Below are 27061 nucleotides of genomic sequence, written 5' to 3' on the forward strand. Positions count from 1 at the left end.
AAATTTAAAGGATTTTTTTTATTATTATTTTTTAATTTAGTTTAAGGATATTATTGAAACTTTTTTACCATTTAAAAATATGGTTGAGAAAAAGTTAAATGCTATTTTTATTAATTTATTATTTCATCCTACCTAAGGTATTATATAACTTTTAAATATTATCAGCCTTTTGTTTTAATTATACATTTACATAAATATTATCAATAACATTTTTTTTTAAGTCATAGTTGAAATATCTATTTCCAGATTTTAATTATAATAAATAAAAGAAAATACATCCCATGCTTATGGGGCCAAATAATATTTTAAAAAAATAAAATATAAGTTAAAATTTGATAACCTAACTTATTTCAAAATACAAAAAAAATTAGATTTAATTAAGTTAGGATAACAATTAGTTTAAGCTTAAGAAAAAAAAAATTAGCAAAGCACGTACTACCTATTACACTAATGTAAAATGGTTAGATATGTTCTTGGTGAATCACATTCTTTGTGTTTTTGTAAAAAAATTTCGGACGGTTGTGGGTTTGGACCAATCACAATTCATCACCATCTTGCCCGCTTCTAATTGATGGGTGACTATTAAATAAGTGTTGACCCAAGTTCCTGTGTTGGGGCTCGGCTCCCTAACCGTACGTGAGAGCCGCCTCGTATGACCCATTAAACCCTTCTCTCCAGGGCTTAGCTCTCTTTCTCAACTCGAGTGTAAAGTTCAACTGCTTTGATCATTGACAAACTCAAAATTAATACCGTAATTACACGAGAAAACGATAATTATGGCTTTTCCAATAATAATAAGAAAATAGAAAATATTATCAAATAATTTAGATTAAAGTGCAAAAGTAATGTATAATAATCATAAGCAAATGCCTACCTACAACTGAAGTACAAGAAAATGTTCTTAATTACACTGGAAAACGTTAATTAATACCTTAAGAACACTAGAACTTGCTCAAACTTTTGAAGGATTGTTAGAGCAATTGAGGAAACTGAAGAAGAAAGGCTTTTGTTTTTCCGTATAGGAATCAATGAATTGTTGAGAGTACAATAATGGAGGTCGTGAGGTTGGGGAAAAGTGTTAGGAATCACGACTCTCCACAATGGTATGATATTGTCCACTTTGAGCATAAGCTCTCATGGCTTTGCTTTGGGCTTCCCCAAAAGGCCTCATACCAATGAAGATAGTATTCCTCACTTATAAACCCATGATCTTCCACTAAATTAACCAATGTGGGACACTCCCAATCCCAATAATCCTCAACAAAAAGGACAATAATGGAGTCAGCTCCTGAGCAGTTCTCCACGCCACAGTGACGCGTGGATTATACGGATAAACAGCAACGGGTATGGATGGATTCTTCATTTCATCGCTCTAAAAATGAAAAACCCAGTACAAGAGCCAAGAGGGAATCCAAATTCAACTCAACGCTTCTTGTACACGCCGTTTTCTGTTCATTTTCGTTTCTCTTGCCCATACCAACGAAGACCCAATACAAAATCAAACTCAAGTTTGAAGGCTCAACCGATCTCCCTATCTCTCTCTCTCTCTCTCTCTCTTTTGTAGCTTCCTGTGATCTTCTTCTTCTTCTTCTTCTATAAACCTTGATTCTCTCTCTCTCTCTCTCTCTCTGTTAGAGAATTCACTTTGTTAAAGCCCTAATACTTGATTCGGATCTTGGATTGGAATTGGTTCTGGGGTTGTTGGGCCGCGATGAATTCGCGGGAAGATGTAATTACTGCGGTGCTTTTGGGTTTGTTGCTGACTTTGAGGCTGGTTTCTGCTGGGGATATAGTTCATCAGGACACTGTCGCACCCGCGCGCCCTGGTTGTGAGAATAATTTCGTTCTGGTTAGCACTTTCGCTTATTCTCTACTTCTTGTTCTTGATTTCAACTTATTTGGAAGTTTCAATTTGAATATTTTGTTATTGCTACTCGAATTGTGTGGATTTGATGATTGCAAAATTTGGGTATTGGACTATTAATTGAAAACAAATGAAAATATTTGGAGTTGATGGTCGAGTTTATGATTTGTGTGTCAGGCTTAGCTTATGGAGGTTCTTCATTTGTTCCCTCTCTGTCTCCCAAATGTATTTGATTATTCATTTTTTGCTCGAGTCTATTTGGCTGCTGACACTATGACAAAGCAACGAACTAATAAAATGATGCTTGCTTGTTATGCTGTATCTTGTTATGGGTACATAGCCGATTTAGGGATTGACGACTTACCCATTCAGTGACTTTGACATTTTTGGAGTACTATCGGGTCGGGTGAATTCAATAATAGATGCCTGTTGGCATTCCAGCCTTTCTTCTCCTTTCAGGGTCTACCCGAAAGAGAATCGAGTGTTTCTTGGTTGTGAATATTTGAATAGGACGAACCGTCATGTTGTTTAGTTCGGAACAAAACAATTAGAATTAGGCTTGTTGAATTGGGATGCGAGTTAGATTCAATGGATGGATGTTGGTGGTAGAATCGATTGCTTGTTCAAATAGTGATAATTTTGAGGATTGTAATCAGTTTATCCTACACACATATTGTAGCTCATTGATTTTTCTGTTTAGGTGAAAGTCCCTACTTGGGTTAATGGTGCAGCGGCCATTGAATATGTTGGTGTTGGTGCTCGATTTGGCCCGACCTTGGAATCAAAGGAAAAACATGCTACTCATACTAGAGTTGCTCTGGCAGATCCTCCTGATTGTTGTAGTAGGCCTAAGAATAAGGTAAGATTTTCTGATATTTATACTTCAAAGTTCCATTGATTTGAAATCGAACTGTTCGGTGTGCTTGTAGCTGACTGGGGAGGTGATCTTGGTACGACGTGGAAACTGTAGTTTCACAAAGAAGGCAAATATTGCAGAAAATGCTAATGCTTCAGCCATCCTCATCATTAATAACAGTAAAGGTACCTACACATTTTCTTTTCCTTATTGTTCTTGGCTGCAAGATCTTTTGAGGTTACTTTTCTTTGCAATGGTCAGGTTAGATATATGTATACCATAATAACAAGTTGTGGATACCACTCATGATCATTTTCGTATTCTTTCTAAAAATTTATTTTGTTATGAAATGAATATAACTTTCACTACGAATATGGAAGTGTGAAGGATGCATGAACTGGAGAGGAAGAGGGAACAAAACACAACCTCAGAAAACTATCAAGATATGCCCCCAGGATGAAGGTAAAAAAATGGAAATGCCACCGAACTGGAAAGACTGAGATGCTCTATAACGACCTGACTTCTAAAATATGACCAGACCGAATCATTACCACATGTATGCTATGGAAGTCTTTCAGGACTTAATCAAATAGAAATAAAACATACAGTTTAAAGCTTAAAAGCATAAATCTCATCCTTATTTCTAACAAAAAACTTGCTTAGAACATTTAAAAAAAAAAAAAGCACATAGAAAACTGATGCGGAATCAACTCTATCCTGGCTACCCGCCTCTATAGCTAACACTGTTAGTTGCTTAGGACGCCCTTGTCCTTATTGAGAAAAAAGAAATGTAAAAGATATTGAGTATTAAAATATCCAGGGGGAGTGGGTTAGTGACCCGAGTTAGGAAATGCATACACATGCAATAATGACTAAGACTACATGACTATGGTGGAACCGAAAACTTGGCATTGGGTTCCACTTCTTTTCTTTTCTTAAGAATCACGTCACTTTTATACACATAGTTCCATGTACACTGAACTTACTAGGTGAGCATCACTTTCGTACTTTCTAGGACTCACCAGGTATGCATCACTTTGTACATGACTTTCATACGCATTGACTCTACATAAATCAATTTCATGCCTATACCGCCTTTGGACATGCATCACTTTTATGCAATCTAAACATATAGAAAAGAATGGAACACGTTTTACATTTCATGACTTTTATGAATACACAAATGTATGAGGTTCCACGTATAAGAAAGCATTAGTTCATTAACACAATGCAACGCACCAAATCTTTCATGCATAACAACGTTCTCATAATATACATGGCATACACACATTTGTTTTCACCACATATTATTCCTGACTTGCGATTTTTAGGAAACACATTATTATCCATGCTACAAGAAAACACCCAACCTAGTCCTAAGGCATTCCAACACTAGAACCACTTACCTCAATTGATTCACAACAATAAGATTATTCTCCTTTGATTTATAATTTCTTTAGTCCACTCCTAATACAAAAGTCCCAATATTAAAACCAATCCTGGGTCCAAACACTACTGTGACATTTTAACCATAACCAAAGGGCTTTGGAAATTTACCAAAACCAGTACTTATCCAAAAATAGGTCTCTTGACCCCAGCGAGCAGTTCAATCCTTTATACAATAGAAACCAAGGCTTATAACCAAATAACTGCATAAAATAATGGACTCGAGGAAATTTGAGATTCGTTACCCACTATAAATCACTAATAGAGACTGAAATTGAACGCAATTCTAACTCTGAAGTTGCTGAACTCAACGGGAGTTGCGGACTGTAGTGTCGTGCAGCCAAATAACTATATAAAATGATGGACTCAAGAGGAGATTCAAGATTCGTTACACACTATAAATCATTGAAAGAGACTAAAATTGAAGGCAATTCCAACTCTGAAGTGTTTCTGAAAGCTCCTTGCGAAGATTTCTTGTCCTCTCTTATGTATTCTTCACTTTAAATGAAATTTATTTCTTATAAAAGGGAAACAAGAAGAAGATAAGGAAAAAGATCTACAGAAGAAATCCTCGCCCAAACTTCTCTCCTCTTTTGTGCCGACTTCCAAAAATAGTGGAGAGGGTGTTAATCATGTTTTATACATTATGTCTGTGCTTAGATGTTGGACTCATATCCTTAATTTCTGAGTTGCCTGGTGTTTTCCAAAGGAAATGATAGGAGTTCTCACTCAGTTATTTATTGGGTTGAGATTTCCACTTAAGGATGACGTTCTCTTGTTAAATGCTTAGGAAGCTCTGCCTGGTACTGGCTGGAAAGGAACGGTAAAAATGATTAAATATAAGATTAGGGACTGTTTAAATGGGATTTAGTGAGTTTTATTGCGTTCTTTTTCACTTATTAACACAAAAAATTTGTAACTTACCTACTTTCCTCAATATAGCCAAATAGAAAAAACACCTTAAGAACCAAGCCTTCAACGGCTATAAATGTAACAAACAACTGAACAACCAACTAAAACTTGACTAACTGCTAACTAATCCAACATTCTGGAAAAATACAAGCAGTTACCTAAAATAAAACACTCCTCCCAGTCGTTTAAATTATAAGCTTCATCATTTTCCCTTGCTTTGGAAGGTTAAGTTTTTTGCTTGACATGGCTTACATAGGAGAGCTAATACCATAGATTATGTGTAGAGATATTCTCCCTTCTTTTTCGGGCCTCATGGTTCCCTCACAGAGAGTGGCAGAAGATCTTGACCATACGTCATTGAACCACAAGTTTTCGTTTTTTATTTGGTTCCCTTTTTCAGGGGCTTTTGGTGTTTCTTTAGCGTCGAATAGGAATTGTAGGGCTATAATAGAGGTGGTTATACTTTTTTCCTCCTTTAGGGAGAAGGATAAATTTCTGTGGCAAGCTTGCTTCTTTGTGGTTGTCTGGGAGATTTGGCTTGAGAGCATCATAGAAATTTTAGAGGTTGGGAGAGATCTATAAAAGCTCGATTACTCAACAAAATGAAAGCTCGATCTCTTATATTAAAAAAAAAAAAAAAAAAAAAAAAAAAAAGACTTTTTTTTATCTACCTCAATCTCTATATATTTATACATGTTTTTTCTGTTTGTTATCCCCAAGAAAACGGTTCTTCTAAGAGCCCCTAAACTTTAGCTGGCTTGTTATAAGACTGAAACTGTGTCTGTCGCTTACTCAACGGAGGTCTCCTTTTTTGTTTTTGTTTTTAATTTTTGTTGCTAGGCGTTGAATCATTGGGCCCACCAAATCGCTTCTATAGTTTTTTGTTTCCAAGTCCATTAGGTTGATGGACTTAACTGATTGAATGGCTCAATCGCAACTCCCCATTTTAAAATATATTTCTTAAATTCTTATAAAAATCCAAAAGTTCTTTTTTGTTTTTGAAAAAGAGAATTCCCATTTTTTCAGAACTTTTCAAGATGGTCTGTGAGGAGAATGAAACTGATGTAACCATAGGCATACCTGCTGTCATGCTCCCTCAAGATGCTGGTGATAGTATTGAGAGAAATTTGAAGAACCACATCTCAGGTGTGTACTTAATCTCTTCAATTTTGTAATCAGCAATTCCTTCGTGTTTTTCTTTCCCTCCTATTCCATTTTAATCAATTTTAGTGTGAACTTACTGTTATTTCAGTATCTGTGCAACTTTATTCCCCACTTCGACCAGTAGTAGACGTCGCTGAAGTATTTTTGTGGCTTATGGCTGTTGGTACTGTCTTAGTGGCTTCTTATTGGTCTGCATGGACTGCACGAGAAGCAGCTATCGAGCATGATAAGCTGTTGAAGGTCTCCTACAGTCCTCTCTATCTAGTTTCTCCTTGGGGAATGTTTTTCTGAATATACTTCATTTGCAGGATGGTTCAGATGAGTTGCTGCAGACGGAAGCCACTGGTTCCAGTGGTTACATAGATATTAACACTACAGCTGCAATTCTCTTTGTCGTGATCGCTTCATGTTTCTTGGTTATGCTCTACAAATTAATGTCTTCCTGGTTTCTTGAAGTTCTCGTGGTTCTATTTTGCATCGGCGGTGCAGAGGTTTGCCTGTTCTTCTCTTTATGTTGGGTTGTTTAGATGGACAAATGGCTTTGCATTTGTAAATAGTTGTCTATGAAATCATGTGCATGTTGAATCAATTTATTTGGTTCATAAGAAAATTGTTTTAAGATCTCAGAATCTCCAGACGTTTGGTCATAATGAACAGATATAAAAGAATTAATATAATAAATTTATATTTTGAAAAACTCTTTTGCTGATATCGTTTTGCCATTTGTTTGCATCCATTTTAACCTCGTGTATCCATTAGCTTCTGATTTTTCTGAACAGCTCTCCATCACTCCACCCCCTAACTTGAGGCCTTATAAAGTCCCTAGCTTAGCTTCATGAACTATTGAAACATTCATCGCACTATTATGCACGTGTCATATGAATAATTGCTAGGTTAAAATCAATATCTAAATAATTTAATCATTGCTTGTGTTGTGATGTGGCTGTACCTCATAATATCTCTGTGCACCAACAGGGACTGCAAACTTGCTTGGTGGCTTTGTTGTCATGGTATGTATCTTCCCTCACATGTCTAATGCTTCATTTTCTATAACTGCTTTGCTTAACGAAGAAAAGAGTATAGATTCTCTCTCTCTCGTTTGACATAGTGTGTTTTCTGGGTATTTCTCCCACCAAATTTTTTCCCATGGGCTTAGTTGGCTTATCGAATGCGTCGTTTAAAAGATTCCTCCTTTTCCTCTGCTATTTATTATTTTTCTCCAAAACTGCTGTAGATAAGATTAGTATTCAGGGGATCTGTTGTCAACCTGTTCATATCCTTGTTTATGTTTTCTTACAGTTTGGGCTCAATATCTTTGAGTTATATTAATTAACTGGAGACATTGTGACGTCGTATCTGCGGCAATATTGTCCAGCTAGAAAATTTTACGACTTTTATATTATCACCTTGCACCATACTGCGCTCTCAACCGATTAATAACTAATGAATTTGAGGATAATTTCCTAGTATGATGCTGTATTTCATTAGGTATTTGAGAAAAGAGGGTGACAATTTGAAATTATTTTGAAGTTTTCCATAACATATATCTTTTCAACTTTTAGCGGGATGAAACTAACGACATAAGAACTACAGTTTCAGATGGTTTGAACATGCTGCTGAGTCATATATCAAAGTACCCTTCTTTGGAGCCATGTCCCATCTGACGTTGGCAGTTTTTCCTTTCTGCTTAGCGTTTGCTGTTCTTTGGGCTTACTATCACAAAATATCTTTTGCTTGGATAGGCCAAGACATCCTTGTAAGAAACCCCACTATTTCCAGTCTTTCATTTTGCTTGCTTCATTGCTTTTCCACTTCTCCCTTTGATAGCTTTTACCAAGTTGAGGCTCAAATATCAGGAGTCATTACTTTTTTCTTTAAATATATATTTTATTATAATTTTTAATTGCAGAACTTTTCAATGTCCGATTATTTATTAAGAACAAGTTGTCCCATCTCAGAAAAATAAGTAACAATTGAACAGCATTATTAATAACTTTCTGACTGAAGCAAAAGGCACTTGAACATTTACACTTCAATGACCTGAACGGTTGATGAAAGTTAACTTACAGCCGCCTTGTTCTGATTGGTTCAGTATGTTTCCTATGGTCCCTGGTTTAGTTTTGCACACCGGTAGCTTGTTTCTTTTCATTTGACGAAACTTTGGAAAGGTATATGGCAAGGTTGGTAGTTAAGGGATATACTCAAACTTACGGTATTGATAACCAGGAGAGTTTTTCCCAATTGTAAAGATGAATACTGTAAGAATATTGTTGGACTTGGTTGCCAACTTAAATTGGTAGCTCTCGTAGTACGATGTGAAGAATGTGTTCCTTCACGGCGAACTGTATCAGAAAATCTACATGAACATTCCTCCAAGACTCGAAGAAAGTTGAGAAAATCCCTGTATGGACTAAAAACATCATCCATAGCACTCTCTTTATCAAGCACTTAGAATTAAGGGGAGTTATTGTGCTTCTAGTGTTGTAGATGACATATCATAGTCACCGAAGATAATGAAGGGGAAAAGGTTGGACTTGGAAGGAAATTGATGAGAGAATTCAAGTTCAAATAACGTGGAAGACTAAAGTATTTTCTCGGTATTGAATTAGCTTACTCAGCTCATGGCATCTTCATATCACAACAGAAATATGTGATGAATTTATTGGTTGAAGATAATCCTTGACAACTTATAGGTTACAGGAGAAGGCTCGATAAAGTTGTATTGCGCAAATTAGCCATCAATATTGCTCATAATCCTATCCAACATGGTAGAACAATACATATTATAATCAATCAACATTTTATTAAGAAGTTAGAGAAGGGGATAGTATGCATGAGTTATGTACCTACTACTTCAATTGGTAGATGTGCTAACAAAAGTATTTCACAGTTTATTGTTTCATGAGTCAGTGTCCAAGCGATCCAAGCTGGGAATGAATGATATCTATTCCTCCGTCGTTGTTTCCTTTTTTATTGTTTTGTTTCTTTTTGAAATGATCTATCTTATATCATATTTATAAGTTTGTCCATTTGTTGATGTGATTTCATTAAAACTTTGTTGAAATGGCTTCCCGTTCCTACTTTCAATCAGGGTATTGCACTCATAGTTACCGTTCTCCAGATTGTTCGAGTTCCTAATCTCAAGGTAATTTTCGAGTTCCATACATTTCCAGGTTTTTCTTTGCTATCTTCCACTTGTTTGCCTATTGATCTTCTTGATTGCCTCTACGACGAGGCGATGGCATGAAATGATTCTCATCATTTTGTGTCATAATATCCTCTTTTTGTATCATCTAAGAGGTACCATGTTTTAATAAACTAAACAAAGATTTTATCGAAACTTACGAAATTGCATTGTGAAAGAGACTATACATTGTCTCCCGTGGGCCGATAATCCGTTGTTGAGATCACAAACAACTTTACATATATCAAATTCAAGTGCCAATGTTGGACGGTTTTAGTCAACAGCTTAAATTTTAAATTTGTTTTCATTTATCATCAGGTTGGGACGGTTCTCCTCAGCTGTGCCTTTTTGTACGACATTTTTTGGGTATTCGTCTCGAAATGGTGGTTCCACGAGAGCGTTATGATAGTGGTGAGTTGTTTACTAAAGCCATACCCTTTTCCATTGATCTATATAGGCAATATGGTTTGTTTCTATCAAGGACCTGTCTTATTTTTCTTTGGAATTTCAGGTTGCTCGTGGTGATAAGAGTGGAGAAGTTGGTATACCCATGCTGCTTAAGATTCCACGGATGTTCGATCCTTGGGGAGGGTACAGCATTATCGGATTTGGTGATATTATCTTGCCTGGACTTGTAGTCGCATTTTCACTAAGGTGAAAGCAATGAGTAGAACAACATTTTCAATATGTCTGCAAGTTTCTTTTAATTGGGATTGCATCAATAGTCCATGGAACTTAATGGTGGTTTGCCTGTTTTTTACAGATATGATTGGCTTGCGAAGAAGAAACTCCGAGCAGGTTACTTTGTTTGGGCAATGACTGCTTATGGCACAGGTATGACCAACACAAAATCTATGTATCACAATCTCCAAACAGGTTACTTCATTTTGTCTCTTATTTCCAAATATTGGAGTCCTTTTTCGTAAATCGTAACATACGTATATTTACGTTATCTTGTGCCTTTTGTTTTGAATTAATTGGAGCTTTATCTGTGAGATCCCACGTGGTCACATTGGTTGGAGAGGGGAACGAAACTTTCTTTATAAGGGTGTGGAAACCTCTCTCTAGGAGACGCGTTTTAAAATTTTGAGGGGAAGCCTAGAAGGGAAAGCCCAAAAAGGACAATATCTGCTAGTGGTGGGCTTGGGTTGTTACGAATAGTCTCAGAGCTAGACATCGGGCGATGTGCTAGCAAGGAGGCTGAATCCCGAAGGGGGGACACCAAGCGGTGTGCCAACGAGGACGCTGAGCCTCGAGGTGGATTGTGAGATCCCACGTCGATTGGAGAGGGGAACGAGTGCCAACGAGGATGCTAGGTCCCGAAGGGAGGTGGATTGTGAGATCCCATATCGGTTGGAGAGGAGAACGAATTATAAGGGTGTGGAAACGTCTCCCTAGAAGACGCGTTTTAAAACTTTGAGGGGAAGCCAAGAAGGGCAATATCTGAGAATGTTGGTTACATTATTTTTCTTCGGTTGACTGTTTGTATTCTTCATATAGTTTCTCCATGTCAGAACGAAAAACCGGGACTAAAAACAATCAAAAGTTGATATCCTCAATTCGACCTCGTCTTGCTTACTGATGCGTTCATTTTCCATTTCAGGCCTACTCATCACTTACGTAGCTTTGAATTTAATGGACGGACATGGCCAACCAGCTTTGCTTTACATAGTTCCGTTCACCCTTGGTAAGTCCCACAGTTCTATTACCCGACCCGACCCATCATCCCACGAACAAATTAGCCCTTCTAGAAAACATGAAAAACTTGATGATTTGATGGCAGGCACATTTTTGACCCTGGGAAAGCAAAGAGGGGATCTTAAGATACTATGGACAAGAGGAGAACCAGAAAGGCCTTGCCCACACATCCAATTCCAACCCTCCTTTCAACATTAAAAGAAGAGTAAGTAACCTACCAAGCTTGCATCATAACCAACACCCGTTGTAATACTCCCACTGCTAATTAAGAATCACAAAGAACTTAGAGAACGAACCATTTTCCCTTTCCCTTACCTTTTCTGAGGCTGTAGATTACTACTTGCATGTGTAATTTATATATACCTGTTTTTACAAACTACATATGTATACCTGCACAGAAACAAAGAAAAACACTCTGTTTCCAGCTGCACACTTTCTGCAGTTCTGCTACTTGTGTTATAATGAGATGTTCTTACTGATGATCTAAGATTAGAGATCAAAATGAAAACCGTTATTCACATGATGAGTTAGTTAAGAAAGTAGAGACGATCTCAACTTTTTAGGTCACTAATCGTTGAGCTAGTCATGTTTGAGCTAGTCATGTTCACCTGTGTCAATTGGCATATTGAGAGCGAGCTCCAAAGGGTTCAGCTTGATATTGTAATAAAGATAAAAGGTAAATGGAACTCGTTCCCAACAAATTTTTTAATGGAAAATCTTCATCCCAATCCTCGTAAAAACAAATGAAAAATTTTACGGAAATGAGAAATGAAATAGGTGATGGAGATGGGTTTTCCTGTCTTGTCACACCCAGTTGATTAAAGGAATATGTTTATAGATAAAGAATTATTAAAAATAAATTCGGTAAAAGATGTATACTAGAAATATATATTATTACATAATTCTTTCTAATTTTTTTAATAAAAAAATAAAGTTTTATGTATGATTTTTTTATACGCCAATTAATACTTCAATTAAATAATTAGTATATAAATCATATATTCTTTACTACCAATATCAAATATACCAATCAAATACACTTTTAATAAATGAATGTTTAGCAAATTAGAATTCAACCACAGATTTAACACAAATCAATTTAACAAATTATGATTTTTTTTAAAAAAATTAAAATATAACATTAATAACCCTATTTTCTATACACATACTTAACCCATCTTTAAATTCATTAGGAAATAGGTTAAAAATTCTAATAATTTAGTCTCTAAACTTTAATATATAATAATTTAATCACAATGACTATAAGTCTGTAATAATTTAATCTCAATCGTGAGAATTATTATCACATATGTAAGTCAATAAATTAATTAAGGATCAAATAGATTTATGAGCTCATAATTGCTCAATAATAAAATATTTAATTTTGACAAGTTTTTTTAATTAAATTGTTACATACTAAGTCTTCCTCTCTAATACAGTGATTTTCCAGTTCTAATAAATTTTTTATTTTTAAGAATAATTTTGAATATAATATTGTAATTTTATAAAAAAATAAATAATATTTATTTGAAATAAATGTAAAAAATTGAATAGCAATTTATATATATATATAGTTTTGTTGCTAATTTTTTAATGTTTTCTAAGAAAATGGCTGCCCTAGTATTGATGCATGTCATCTTAACTTCAGGCCTCCCTTTCTCTTTATAACTCCACCGCCGTCGACCACCCGCCACCTCTCACGGCCTATTCAGACAGCGACCCGCCCCCTATTATTCATCGTTGTTGCAGCTTGTAGAAAACCTGTAGACTCGGAGCCGCCCCCTCCCTCTATTGGTATATTTCCTTGATCTTTCTCGGTATCATTGTAATTTCGTTCTCATTCTCACCTTTTCCTCTTCGTTTTCTTCGTTGTATGCTCTTTCAATCTTCTTCTTCTTCTCCTTTTTCTTTTCTTGATTCCGTCTTTGCGCCGCCCTATTTCAGGTTACCGGGCAATTAATTTTGCCGCCAATTTCTTTTGTGTTCAGTAGCCGCTAGCTTCCTCTCTTTTTGGGGTTTTTTTTTTTTTCTGCCATTGTCACCCCTCCCCCCTTGATTTCCCGTAAGTGGTGGTATTAAAATATTTGATACTAAGATTGTAGTTTTAGATTATAAGATCGAAATATGTTATTCCTTAAAAGTTTTCTTTTGGTGTTCGGTCTGGTTCTGCAAGTTTTGTCTTGGTTCTATATATATGTATAGTTGTTTTTCTACTTCTATTGAATATTTGATTTATTTTAATCCAGATTGGCAATTTTGCAATTTAACGATGGTTAGAGGCCTTGCAACTGCTCTTTTAAGGATTTCCTCTTCAAGAAAATGTGACTCTCGGTTTAGGATTTTTACATGGAATAGATTGCTACATTCTAGTGGACAGTATGTTGATCATATAATTCACCGAAGTAATCCAGAGCGTCCTTTCTCAAGCACTTCGAATCAAGTTTGGTTTAGATTGCTTTCTCAGAGCTCAAGGTTTGGAGCCTTTAATAGTTTCAATGTGAGAGGATTCTCATTCATAGGTAAGCACAAGGAAGATAATGAAAATGATGATGATACTGTAAGTGGTTCAAATGTGGTAGAAGTTGGGGAGTACGATGCAGATGTTGGAAAAAATGTTAGCTTTGAGATTGATACTTGTGATTCAGTGATGATTACAGGTGGGGATGATTGCAGTGAGGGTAGCATTTGCGGTACCATTGTGGATGATTCTAAAAATGGTGGCGATGACCTAAGGTCATCAAAATTGAGGAATTATGAGACTATCAGATTGTCTGATCCCGTTGAATTATATCGTGAGCTTCGTGGTGTTGGACGGGGCAGTGCAAAGCCAGAACAATCTGAATGGTTAACTCTTCAAGAGATATTTCGCTACTTCGCAAAATCTGGTTGGGCTAGCAATCAGGCTCTTGGTATTTACATTGGCTTGTCATTTTTTCCGACGGCTGTACATAAGTTTCAAAGCTTTTTCTTCAAGAAATGTTCTACTGATGTTGTGAAGTATTTGGTGTTTCTTGGTCCTTCAAATGATGCTGTCAAATTCCTTTTTCCAATATTTGTTGAATACTGTTTAGAAGAGTTTCCAGATGAGATTAGGCGGTTTCGAAGTATGGTTGATTCAGCTGACCTTACTAAGCCACACACCTGGTTTCCGTTTGCACGAGCAATGAAGCGTAAAATTATATACCATTGTGGTCCAACTAATAGTGGTAAAACTTACAATGCCTTGCAAAGGTTTATGGAAGCGAAGAAAGGGATTTATTGCAGTCCTCTTAGGTTATTGGCAATGGAAGTGTTTGATAAGGTGAATGCTCATGGTGTTTATTGTAGCCTTCTCACAGGACAAGAAAAAAAACTTGTACCATTTTCTAGTCATATTGCCTGTACAGTTGAAATGGTGTCGACAGATGAGATGTATGAGGTTGCTGTAGTTGATGAGATTCAGATGATGTCAGACTCATATAGAGGATATGCATGGACAAGGGCTTTGCTTGGCTTGAAAGCTGATGAGATTCACTTATGTGGGGATCCTAGTGTTCTAAATGTTGTTCGTAAGATCTGTTCCGAAACTGGGGATGAGTTGCATGAACAACACTATGGGAGGTTTAAGCCATTGGTTGTTGAAGCTAAAACGCTACTAGGTGATCTTAGAAATGTTAGATCTGGTGATTGTATTGTTGCCTTTTCAAGAAGGGAGATATTTGAGGTTAAGTTGGCAATTGAGAAGCTCACCAAACATCGATGTTGTGTTATTTATGGTGCTTTACCACCAGAGACTCGTAGACATCAAGCAAATTTGTTTAATGATCAACATAGTGAATTTGATGTGCTTGTTGCGAGTGATGCACTGGGAATGGGGCTAAATCTTAATATTAGGAGAGTTGTGTTTTACAATCTTGCAAAGTACAATGGGGACAAGGTTGTACCAGTTCCTGCTTCACAAGTTAAGCAGATTGCTGGGAGAGCAGGGCGCAGAGGAAGTCGCTACCCAGATGGACTTACAACCACATTAAATTTGGATGATCTTGATTACTTGATTGAATGTTTGAAACAACCGTTCGATGATGTTCAAAAGATTGGTCTCTTTCCTTGCTTTGAGCAAGTTGAGCTATTTGCAGGGCAAGTCTCTAATGTTACATTCTGTCAGCTATTGGAAAAATTTAGTGAAAATTGTCGTCTAGATGGTTCTTACTTTTTATGCCGACATGATCATATAAAGAAAGTTGCAAATATGTTGGAGAAGGTCCAAGGATTATCTCTAGCAGATCGTTTTAACTTTTGTTTTGCCCCTGTTAATGTTAGAGATCCGAAGGCTATGTACCATCTTTTGAGGTTTGCTTCGTCGTATAGTCACAATGTTCCAGTGAACATTGCAATGGGCATGCCCAAGGGTTCTGCTCGAAATGATATGGAGCTATTGGATCTTGAGACGAAGCATCAAGTATTGTCGATGTATCTTTGGCTGTCCCAGCACTTCAAGGAAGAAACTTTTCCTTACGTCAAGAAGGCCGAGGTGATGGCAACAGATATTGCTGACTTATTAGGTCAATCTTTGACAAAAGCTAATTGGAAACCAGAATCAAGGCAAGCTGGGAAACCTAAGTCTCAGAGCAAAGAAGGGCATGAAAAGCCAAGGTCTCCCGTTAGCTTGTATGAGAAGCAAGCTATTTGAGATTAAGGTGTGGATTTACATTCAAATAAACTTTTTTATATTATCTAAAAGTTCTTTATTTTTTCATCTTTGCATTTTGTAGCATATTAAGATGCCATGTTATTGATTTCTTGCTTGTTTGTTGTTATTATTATTATTATTATCAATATTTTGACTACTTGATTCTTTCCAAAGGTAAAGTAAAATTACTTTCTTTCATATCTGTTTCATTTCTAGCTTGTTACATTTTTGCAAAATAATTTGGAGCCAGGCATGTAAAAATGATGTTTCTTGAAATTCAAAGTGAAATAGCGCTCCAAAATATAGGCATCAGGGTTTAAAAACCAAGGGTGTTCCACTTTTACTTTGTTAACTCATTGGGTCTGTTATAGTTGTAGAGGGACGATATCATCAAAAACCCAAGTAGAAGAATGTGTAGTAATCTGTTCTAGGTGCTAGAAGAGGAGGCATGGTGGTTGGTGACGCTATTTACTATTCATGATTATGTGTTGCTTTTTTCGTGGGAGAATTTCTTAGAAGCATTATGTAAGGTATCAAAATAGCAGACAAAACACCCCCCCCCCCCCCCGCACACACACACGCATGCACTCCGTTGCAACTCTCAACTTTTTATGGACTGGCATTTTTAAATTCTGAGGCTAATTTGCTTTGGAGTAATGCAGTAAAAGTTTTTCTTTCGGATAGTATACTTTCAATCCATCAAAGAATTGATGTATGGAGATTTTTGAGTTGGTATGGTCTGACTGAAGAAAAAGATGTCATCGTGCTTCTTGATGAGGTGAGGCCGAACATCTTCTTTTCACTCATAATTATACCAAATAACTCAGGCTTCTAAACATAATATTGACCTCTATCTGTTAGCTTTTTGCACTCTGGATAATCAGTGCAATTCCCTGTTTGTCCATTCGTTTCGATATGTAAGTATTATTTACACTAAAATTGTTTAGTTTCTTGGGGTCATCTTTATTACTAGTTTCTCGTATCATTTGGTTGTAAAACCCTCCTGGTAGTGCAGAACAAACATCCCAACCATGTAAAAGAAATTACCTTTCCTTCTTTTAAGTCTCATATACAGCATTTGCTTAACGCAGACGCAGATCTTTCTCTGATGTCCTGCTAAGCTTATTGTTATACCCTATCCCCAAATCCCAGTAGTATCTTCCCCATTTTTCTGGTTTAATTCGTTTTCTCGTTCCTGGGACCGTACCATTTCATTTCTTATGGTTGATATTTGATTGAATTGTAGCTCCATTGTGGAGTGTATTTGTTCAATATAGCGTTTATATCTCCATACTGCTGCCTACTACATGAAATTTTCATATCAATCTCAGAGGACACTTAAAACGCACAGGATGGAGGCTGCACTAAAAGAGGAAGATGCTGGGAATTGGGTTTATGAAGGCGAAGGAGCCGCTAGTCTCCCCTGCGACTCTCATTGCAAAAGTTCTCCATACACAAAAGCCTCTAGCAATGGATCTCGAGGTACGTTTCTCAAGTATGAATACTTTTGGAATTACGTAGAACGAGTTGAATAGTAGCATTTCTGTACATTATTGTAGTATGGAGATGATTCGAATTAGATATCTAAAAGAAATGGATTTCTTCAATCGGAGTGATCTTGGAGTTGAGAATTGGAAGGGGGTGGAGTTGGTCTAACAACATAGAGGCTTTGCAGCAGTAGATAGAAACCACAAAACTTATGGTAGAAAGATACTCAAAATTATGCTGATTGTAGTTGTATTATCTCAAAAAGTTATATCAAACTCACTTTTTTCCCCATTTTAGTAGATATGTTCAACTTTGTATTGTTATGTTTGCTACGTTGCATCGCATTTAAATAAAATCTTACGAGTCATTAAGAGCTCATATTTATGTTAGTGTTGACATATGAGCACCAATCACCATTAAAAAAGTCATGAAACTCTTTAAGGATGAAGTAGATAGAAGTATAAGATGTTGGAATTTGAGATCCATAAGATACGTAAGCTATGAAGAACAACACCCTAATTAACTGTAGTAAGTGATAGTGTGACGAACCAGACGTCCTTGGTCAACTGAAAACTTTGATATAACATTGGGTCAACTTCCAATTCCTTGAGAATGCTCGCTACCTATTCATTTAGTTGCAACTTTATACTTCAAGTACTCAGAATACCAAATTGCGGTGAGGATCTTGTGGATTTTACAAAACAATTAGTAAAAGTAAGCTATAATGAAAAATCATAAGAACACCAGCAAAAAAGGATTCAAATTTGGTTCTATGTGAAGAAAAATGACAATTTACTCAACTAGGTAAGACTCATTCATAATTGGTTGTCCATTTGTGTCCGCATCTGACTCTTTTATGTTATGCCTGACTCGAGTAGAATACTATTTGAATGAGCCTACAATTTACCCTAATCGACACTTAACACCTTAAATTGAGTGAACACTTATACATCTGTTTTAAGTACTTTTAAGAGCTTAAACACTTAAAATGTATGTCTATAACTAATTTCTTCTTCGATAAATAAAAGCACGACTTTAGTGACTTTAAAGGCTTTTATCTTGTGTCTGGGTACAAAAACCAAAGTTCTATTTCTAGGCTTTTTTTTTCTTAGATTGCATTTATGAAAACATGTAATCCGTAATCAATGGATCCGACCTTAAGTTGATCAAGCACAAGATGAGATTTAAAGAGATGAATCAAATACAATTGAAACAAAACAATAACTAAAATTGAATTTAGCAACTTAAAATAAAAGAGGAACGAAATATTAGAAAACACGACTAACCTAGTCCAATTCAACTTGTACGGTTTGAGTTGCATTATAAATTTATTTGGGTTGGATTGGATTGAGTACAAATAAATGAAAATTTTATGAATTGGATTGATTAATAGATTTCCTTAAAACTAGATTCGGTTGAACGAAATCAATCTAAATTTATTGTTATTTTTAAAATTTACATTTTTTCTTAGGATAGAATTATATATACATGCATTTATTTTATAATCATTCATCTACTTACTCTATAGAAGAATAGTGTATAGGGTTCGTAAACTATTAAGGGATACAAAGAATGAAACGAGGAGAAAGAATTTTAGTAAATGCATTAAGCATATAGAAAGAACGGGAGTAACATTGAATGACGACCATAACCTACCATTAATAAGAGACGACAAGGAATAACAATATGCATTACAATGTTAGAGTGTTATGTAATATTAAACATATAGAAAGAACGGGAGCAACATTGAATAACAACCACAAACTACCATTAATAAGAGACGACCAAGAATAACAATATACTATACAATATTAGAGTGTTGATGTAACGTTAATCCTATAGAAATAATAGAAGTAATATTGAATGACGAACATAAACTATGTAGATGAAAAGGAAGAGTAACATACAATGATATAGTGTTAATATAATAGAAGGTCGATTCAATTCGGTATAATAACAAAAAAAAACCAAAAATTTGTTTTGTGTAACAAAAAGGAAAGCTAGATTGCGCCAATTAACTCGTCAGATGATCAGACGGTTGCAACCGACCAGATCTCAGTCAACGCTAAACTCATCACTGCCAATCACTTAAATGCACCAGCCGGGAATCGAACCCGGGTCTGTACCGTGGCAGGGTACTATTCTACCACTAGACCACTGGTGCTTGTTGGTTAAAATTCGTTATTTATTTATTCCTTTTAAAATTACAAATACCCCTGAAATATTCCATTCTAAAAATACCCCAAACTTTAAAAATTTTCAATAATACTCCTTAAACTAAAAAAAATAATCTAAAAACACTCTTGAAAACTTTCAAATAAAGTCTAAAAAAAAAAAATACCCTTACCAGTTACCATTAGTTTTTTTTGGAGTGGAGTTTGAACAAAATGTGATTTTATTTGAATAAGAACCGGTAAATTGAAGCATAAAAATTATAAATATCAAATATCGAATTATGAATTTATTTGGGTTAGATTAAATACAAATGAAAATTATAAAGCCTAAAAAAAAAGAGGAAAGGTCAAATTGCGCCAACGAACTTGTCAGATAAACCAGACAGTTGTAATCGACCCAGATTCACAATCAACGCTAAACTCTTCATTGCCGACCCACTTAGATGCACCAGCCGAGAATCAAACCTGAGTCTGTACCGTGGCAGGGTACTATTCTACCACTAAACCACTGGTGCTTGTTGTCAATATGTGATCTTCTATTTATTTGTTTGTTACTTTAATATTTTTCAACTTTAGTAGAAAATATCTTTAGCATTAGTATTAGTATTATGTTTAAAGAATATCCATAAAATTAGCATTAATACCTTTTACCTTTATAAAAGAAAATTTTTAAAAATGACGACAATAGTCTACCAACAATTCATAGATTATTTATAAATAGTTTAATGTTACTTTTAAAAATTTATGAGTTTTTCATTCATAGATTATTTATAAATATTTTTAACGTTACTTTTATAAATTCATGAGTATTTTTTAAATATGTTTTTGAAGTTTTATTTTAAAAAAAATTAAGGTGATTTTAATTTTAATTTTTTTTAAAAAATTCAAGAATATTAATGAAACTTTTGAAAACTCAACATTATTTCTAAAACAATTTGAAAGTTAGTTATTCTTTAAAACGATTTTGAAAGTCAAAAAAATATTTTTGTAACAAAGTATTAATTGGTTTTATCCTAAATTAGTGGTAATATTATTTTTGAATTTTTTTAAAGATATTATTGAAATTGAGTTTTAAGAGTTTTTTTTTTTTTAAGGCGAAGTAGAAGTTTAATGACATTTAGTAATTTAACATTGTATTTATTTAGTTTCTTAATTTTAAAAGATGTGTAATATCTCTTTATACCACATTTATGTGTATACTTGGTGATTGAAAAAAAAAAAATCTATTATATCTTTAAATTTTTAAATTTGTATTTAATAAATTGTTCAACTTTATTAAGTCTCGTTTATGCAACGAGAGTTTTTATATACTTCAAATGCAGCTTCATACTTCTTTAAATGATTACGACCTTTACGATGGATAATTAAAATTTAGATTTATGATATTTCATTAATGTACTCTACGTTTTAAGATTTTTTATTTTTATAAAGTAAGAACTTTATTTTGATATTATATAAAACCGAGTATGTTATCTAGTAAAGAGACTGGAATAAGTTTTTAATTAAAGTTTCATACACAATAGAGGACATTTGATGAGTTATTTTAAAGTCTCTTAAATCTCGAATATAACGCCCGATTTAGGTCCTTAACCAACAATTCTTAGCTTAATTATTGCGTACTCCTTAAACTTTTACTTTTCTTACCGTTAGAAATTCAAGTGATTACGTTCAAGTCTTAGTTTTAGGTTATCCAGCTTCTGGTATCTGAATTTCTTTTAGTAAAAAGAGTATTTGTGATTTTCTTTAACTAATAAATAAGTTTTTGTTTACAATTTCATGTAGCTTAGATTACATGTTACTTGAATGATTTGAGTTTTTGACTTAAATATTTGATCAACAAAATAATTCAAATCTTACTTTCCTTTGAGTGATTTCTTATCATCAAGGCCAAGTGTTCTTACATTTTTCTGTAGTAATGTTTAAGTTTTTCGATATTTCTTGTAGAGTAAGTTTGAATCTCAAAAGTGTTTTTACCCTGAGAAATTCGATCAAACACTAAACTTACTACCTATATAGTGATTCCTTATCATTTAGTATCGATTGAGTTGATGTTAGAATTCTTGAATTGATTGCATGTTTCCTATGTTAGTCTTTTGACCGATTAACCTGCAAATTTTGGCTACCCAACAACTTCAAACATGTAGTAAATAGGTATAAAATGCAACAAAAACCAGGGAAACCGTAATACAATAGCTAGTGATTGCAATAGTGTTCATAATGAGTTGATTAATAACCAAAAAAAACAAAAAAACAAACTCCACCACTAAAGAATTTAAACGGTGATTTTAATCATTTAAAGCATCATGCTCGTACGCTTTTCATAAGCCAACATGAGAGAGCAAATATACAAGAATCAAACCTTTGTAATGAACAAAATGGCATCCTCTTCCCAACTACACCTATTTGCCTTGTTTAAGAGGCCCTTGCGACCAAGATCCTCCTCATTTCTTGGAGACAAAATCCAGCCAAAACAATTAATCAACCCCTCAATTAATCGAGAAACCGAACATCTGAGCCTCCGAAAACAGCCCGTTTTCATAACAATTTGTTGGTATCACGACGTATTCGTCCCATTGACTTCCTTCCATCTTCCACAGATTACAACTGCAACTTTCCATGTAACACACAAGAATTTTCCTTTTCAAAGTCCTTACAAAAATAAAAAATAAAAAATGCCTGTTTCCAAATCAGAATCACATTATCAACATAGGTACGTACTTGTCAAAATCCGTTTACAAGCGATACCTCAAGCTTACCGTGGCTTCTTGGGAGAGTAGAAAATGGAGCCGGGTGAGTTATGCACTTTGTGTCCGAATCCATTCGTTGTGATCCTGGATTCTGATTCATCGTCACTATCGATTTTGTTCGGTGTAACCCGATTTTGGTGTCCTCTACGACGCAAAAGAAAGACATTATAGTAGTAGCTAACAAGATCTTCCCTGCTCCTGGAAGGGAATGACTCAACAATCTCATCCCAAAAACATATCCCGAGGGATGGAGGGTTCGACGTCACTATATCCTCGAACTTTTTCTCATCATCTACTTTCCAAGCAAATGTAACATCTTCGCCCATCTGATCAAATCTCCATTGGAGAAACGCAGCGCCCAACTCTAGCTTTAGTCTGTGCCTTTTCTCAGCAACGTGAAATTTGACACAACCAACTGAACCAGCGTCCAAGCATCCACAAGGATCTCGCCTTCCTTTTCCAATGGGATCCCTTTCAACGGGATTTCTGTTACTTCCTTTCTTTAAGTTTAAAGGCCATTCTTGAGTTCCCAACCACTTCAAATTGCTGTTGGATATCACACCATTCCATTCTGGTATCTGAGCTTGATAATCTGGCCCTAGGAGAACGGGCTTGTACTCATCTGATGAATCTGAAGGTGAAGAATCACTTGATTTAGACACAGGTTCTTGAGATTGAACCTTGTTGTCAATGCTTAATCTCTTCCTAAGATTGTAAATTGGAACCGTATCGTTATCATACATACAAGGATGCATCCTCTGATTTCTCTGCAAAATAGGGAAGATCAAATGAACCTGATAATAAATTATGTCAAAGACGTTAAGTTTGGTGATAGTAAATTACCCAGCCTTACAACTCCGAATCCTGCCAATAGTTGGCTTCCCTTACACTCTAATTTCATCCCCCTTCTCAATTCTCATCATATATCCTTTCTTTTTTCTTCTGTAATATGTTTATTTATCATGTTGTTGTGAGGTTAACAAGTCCTTGAAAGACAGGGAGGCCTCTCCTCCCTCTTCTCTGTGTAACTTATCCTTTAAAAAAAAAACCATTATCACTCGTTCTCACACTCACTTTATCATTATCATTAGATACCGTACTTATTTAATTCTTCTCAATTCTCGACCTAGACATCATTATAACATATTACTCTAATCTACTGTTACTAGGTGCTATGAAGCTGAAGTAACCCATGTCATACTCCCAAGAAAAGCTTGAACGACCTTCAACAAAAAGGTACATGTACCCAAAACCATCACAAGTGGGAAGGTAGAGAATACCTAAGGGCGCGAGACAATTCTCTCTAAGGAAATCGGCAAAATAGCCCTATTAACTTTGGAAGAAAGGGTGCCTCCTAACAAAGGGGGTCGCAGTGACCAAGCCCGAGAGACTGTTTACCAAAAACACAGGTCTCCGCAAAGTCGGTAAGACCATGTATGGGGGCTGACGCCTGCCCAATGTCAAAAGGTCTACGAAATTACAAGTACATGTCTATAAGATTAGAAACATAATTTTTGAACTTTCAAGTTTATGCCTATAAGATTCTTAAAATTTAAAATATGTCAAAGAAATGTCTAATAGGTCTTTGAAACTACAATTTTGTGTCTAAGAAAATTTTGAATTTTAAATTTTGTGTTTAACATATTTATAACCTATTCAAAGTTTTTGAAAATAAATTGATTCATTAGTTATAAAATTAAATTTTATGTCAAATAGGACATCAAACTTCCACTCTTGTAATAGTAGCTTTCAACATGTTAGAAAAAGGAAAGGGAAAAAAAAAAAAAAAGTAGGGAACAAATACTATTGCAAAAAATAAATAAAAAATTACAATACCTATAAGTACCATGAAGACTAACTTTCAAAAACAAGTTTTTGTGTTTGAAAATTTGGTTGAAAAATTCAAACATTTTTTTTAAGAAAGATGAAACCAATTGTAGAGAAATGATGAGAAAAAAAAAATACAATTTTTAAAAACAAAGAACCAAATGATTATAAAGAGAAACAAGTATAATTTATAAGCTTATTTTTCATAAACAAAAAATCAAATCGCTAGGGCCTATATAATTATCAAATTGGCTTTTTATAGTCCTTAGGGTTGAATGAGACTATTTTGGTGAATTGTAATTTTCTTGATTATGTTAGTTGAATATTAGACTTAATATCCACGCTCAAGTTTAAGGCTAGATTTTGATATTTTAATGGCTGGATATAAATAGTTTTTATAGTATTTTACAGGTATTTTCTACAATTTACTACTTGGGTCGTGAAATTTTTTCTAATTAAATTTGGAGGAACCAATTTCATCACTTATTTAAGCTCAAGATTCAATTTTACGAAATAAAAACTTAACCATCATACTACTTCACTAGGTTACATATAGGGAATAAACATGAATTTTTCCCAAAAGCTATTTATGATAATAATAATTTAACACTTATTTAGAGCAAATAATATACTTCCTATGGGATAGTTTTACAAATTTTGATAGCTGATAAAATAAAAAAGAATCTGTAAATATCACAATGTAGCTACTATTTTACATTTCCTAGTTTAAAATACTTCTAATAAACATAATGAAGAGTTTTGCTTGGTGTTTCTAGTAAAGTAGTACATTTCAAAAATGTTCACAAGGAACTAAAAACATTTCCACACACACGAACTACAAGCAGTTCAAAAATCAAATGTACACTAGAAGATTCAAGCTATTGGCCACAAAAGAACATAGTTAAATCGACATCTAAAGTACTTTCATTTCTTCTTAATATGGGAACCATAATTTTAAACAGCTAACACTCATAGTATCTTCATACGGAGATAAATAATATTCTGAGTTGATATGAAGGATTCTATAGTTTTATATTCACACAAGACCATTAAACCATTAAACATATAGAAAGGACACTACAGAAATTCCTAAGAGATGCAAAGGTTCATAATACTAAATAACCAACTAAACTAGATAGATACTATAGATCAGATAAAAGCAAATTATTGTAGTAACTCGATGATACATTTTAAGATTATGTCTTAGTTCCATATTGGCCTTCACAATGAGAATCTTTGCAGTTTACAAGGAACAGAACACTATTTAAGATGTAAAGGGATACCAATCAAAATGCATAGTATGAAAATCATATCAAGATGGAGAGAACAATGATATGAAAAACAATAAAATACTAAAAGCAGTTCGAAAAATACTACAATCAACTTATATATCATGGGACAACGAGAACACACAGAACTTCATACAGGCACAGATATAAATAGCATTTGATTCTTTATATGGATAAAGATATAATATAAACAACTTAAGAATTTATGAAAAGTACCTGCAAGAAAGATTGCTCGCTACTTGCATCGACTCGTCTTTTTACAAAAAATTCCTCTCGAACTAGCAAAACTTGTTTCCAAACCTCTTCATTTCCATGTGATTTCCATTTTGACTTTTCTGGTAGTGAACATATTGATGGATCACAAGGGTTTCTTGCAACATCTTTCAGCCAATTAAGCAATCCCAACATCGGTTTCTGCGTTCTCTCCGGGACAAAATTTGCTTCCTTGACCGAAGGTGGATCGATAACTTTTATATCCTCATTTTTGATGGTGCAATGATCAATATCCTGGAGTTTCTTGCTTCTTTGAGGAAATACAACCCCACTCTTCATCCTATCACTCTTCATATCAAATATTCTCTTGGAAAAATCTGAAATTGAATTTTCGTCAAAGCCAACACAATTCATGAGCTCATCTGACAACATGACTGCAGTTTCTTTTTAGTTTCAACCCAATTCACGACCACCACAAGATGCTACCACTCCTTTTGCTGAATTTTCGCATAGCAATTCCCAATTGCTAGCTCCATTCCTGTCACCACCATCCTAGCACTACAACCTGCACGCCAAACCTAGATGTGTAGGTAACTCAGCTTCCTTCTTCAGATCAAGAATCTCTGAGTTTTCTGAACTCAGCAGACTTCTTTCTATCTTTGTAACATCCACAGTTCAAACTGCAGCCTCATTTCCCCACAACTTACTCCAACTCTCTGTATCCAAATACTTGATTTAATATAACTTCAAAACTGAAGCACATTCAAATCCGATCAAGATTTCCTACACAGTCAAAGTGAATCCAAAGTCTAGCATGTAACCCTTCCCTTTCAAACTGTTCGGCAGCACCGTCAAGTGCAACCCAGACACATCAGCTATCACCCAACATCCTGCCATAAATTGGAATTCAAACCCTATTAACCAAATGCAATCACCCTGGTTCCATTTTCGCCAGAGAAAACAAAATCACACCAAGCTACAAGGATCTTAAACAAAAAATAAATCTCAGGTCATATAATTTCGAGAACACGAAAAGATGGCATAAAATCAAGTAGATGAAAAGATCAACTAATCGGCTATCACTAGTTAACTATCAGCGAGTGGGTTCGACGATCAAAATTTTGGCGGGAAAACAAGATTTGGTAGGGTTTTTTGAAATCTATGAAAAAAAGTTGAAGCATCCATAAATCCCGCCATTAGCGTCATATTTGCAGATATATTGAGAGAATAGAATTCAAAAATGATGAACAAATACAGAGAACTGTACACCAAAACAAAGAAAATAGCGGGCAGGTTCAATGGTGATTGGAAGAGATAGGAACGTACCTGTTCATAATTCTTTTGTTTTGGAAAGAGTGTGTCTACTTCTACTGCAACTATGTGTAATGGCCACCACATCCCTTAAAGCTTCACCAGTTTTGGCTTGTTCCATGTCTTCCTTGTTGCTCTGTGACTTGGCCCTTGGTATTTATTTCTCTTTTTTTTTAGGGTATTTTGTAGTGTTCTTGGATAAAGATACCCAAAAGAAAA

The 27061-nt window shown here is 34.8% G+C and overlaps 3 protein-coding genes and 1 non-coding gene across 10 annotated transcripts; 2 read left to right on the forward strand and 2 right to left on the reverse strand.

Moving 5' to 3' along the window:
• The first annotated feature begins 1354 nt into the window (after positions 1-1354).
• LOC111464371 (signal peptide peptidase-like 4) lies at positions 1355-11604 on the forward strand. Its single transcript, XM_023108556.1, has 14 exons — positions 1355-1849; positions 2565-2723; positions 2794-2905; positions 6105-6224; positions 6331-6482; positions 6551-6733; positions 7218-7252; positions 7836-7998; positions 9334-9387; positions 9745-9837; positions 9938-10080; positions 10190-10260; positions 11030-11113; positions 11210-11604. Exons 1-14 carry the CDS (start codon positions 1712-1714, stop codon positions 11320-11322), a joined length of 1620 nt encoding a protein of 539 aa, XP_022964324.1. The 5' UTR covers positions 1355-1711; the 3' UTR covers positions 11323-11604.
• Positions 11605-12725: 1121 nt separating this feature from the next.
• LOC111464502 (DExH-box ATP-dependent RNA helicase DExH18, mitochondrial) lies at positions 12726-17659 on the forward strand. Of its 5 annotated transcripts, XR_002714046.1 has the most exons (4): positions 12726-12918; positions 13371-15800; positions 17125-17275; positions 17353-17659. XR_002714046.1 is itself a non-coding variant. In XM_023108723.1 (3 exons), the coding sequence occupies exon 2, from the start codon at positions 13394-13396 to the stop codon at positions 15791-15793; it is 2400 nt and encodes a 799-aa protein (XP_022964491.1). In that variant the 5' UTR covers positions 12726-12918; positions 13371-13393; the 3' UTR covers positions 15794-15800; positions 17125-17659. The 5 variants fall into 5 exon arrangements, 4 of the variants coding, with proteins under 4 accessions (XP_022964491.1, XP_022964495.1, XP_022964493.1 ...); XM_023108723.1 differs by having other exon boundaries at positions 17125-17659; XM_023108727.1 differs by having other exon boundaries at positions 17145-17659.
• A 1715-nt stretch (positions 17660-19374) lies between these two features.
• Positions 19375-19445, reverse strand: TRNAG-GCC. Its single transcript has one exon. It is a non-coding gene; the product is annotated as a tRNA-Gly (tRNA).
• A 2274-nt stretch (positions 19446-21719) lies between these two features.
• On the reverse strand, positions 21720-27061 carry LOC111464543 (AT-rich interactive domain-containing protein 1-like). Of its 3 annotated transcripts, none has more exons than XM_023108785.1 (4): positions 26858-27061; positions 25535-26421; positions 22212-22969; positions 21720-22059 (listed from the first exon to the last, which is right to left on the reverse strand). In XM_023108785.1, exons 2-4 carry the CDS (start codon positions 25961-25963, stop codon positions 21942-21944), a joined length of 1305 nt encoding a protein of 434 aa, XP_022964553.1. In that variant the 5' UTR covers positions 25964-26421; positions 26858-27061; the 3' UTR covers positions 21720-21941. The 3 variants fall into 3 exon arrangements, with proteins under 3 accessions (XP_022964553.1, XP_022964551.1, XP_022964552.1); XM_023108783.1 differs by having other exon boundaries at positions 21720-22131; XM_023108784.1 differs by lacking the exon at positions 26858-27061 and having other exon boundaries at positions 21720-22131; positions 25535-26829.

This window comes from Cucurbita moschata, unplaced genomic scaffold, assembly GCF_002738365.1.
Source record: "Cucurbita moschata cultivar Rifu unplaced genomic scaffold, Cmos_1.0 Cmo_Scf00030, whole genome shotgun sequence".
Taxonomy (NCBI): domain Eukaryota; kingdom Viridiplantae; phylum Streptophyta; class Magnoliopsida; order Cucurbitales; family Cucurbitaceae; genus Cucurbita; species Cucurbita moschata.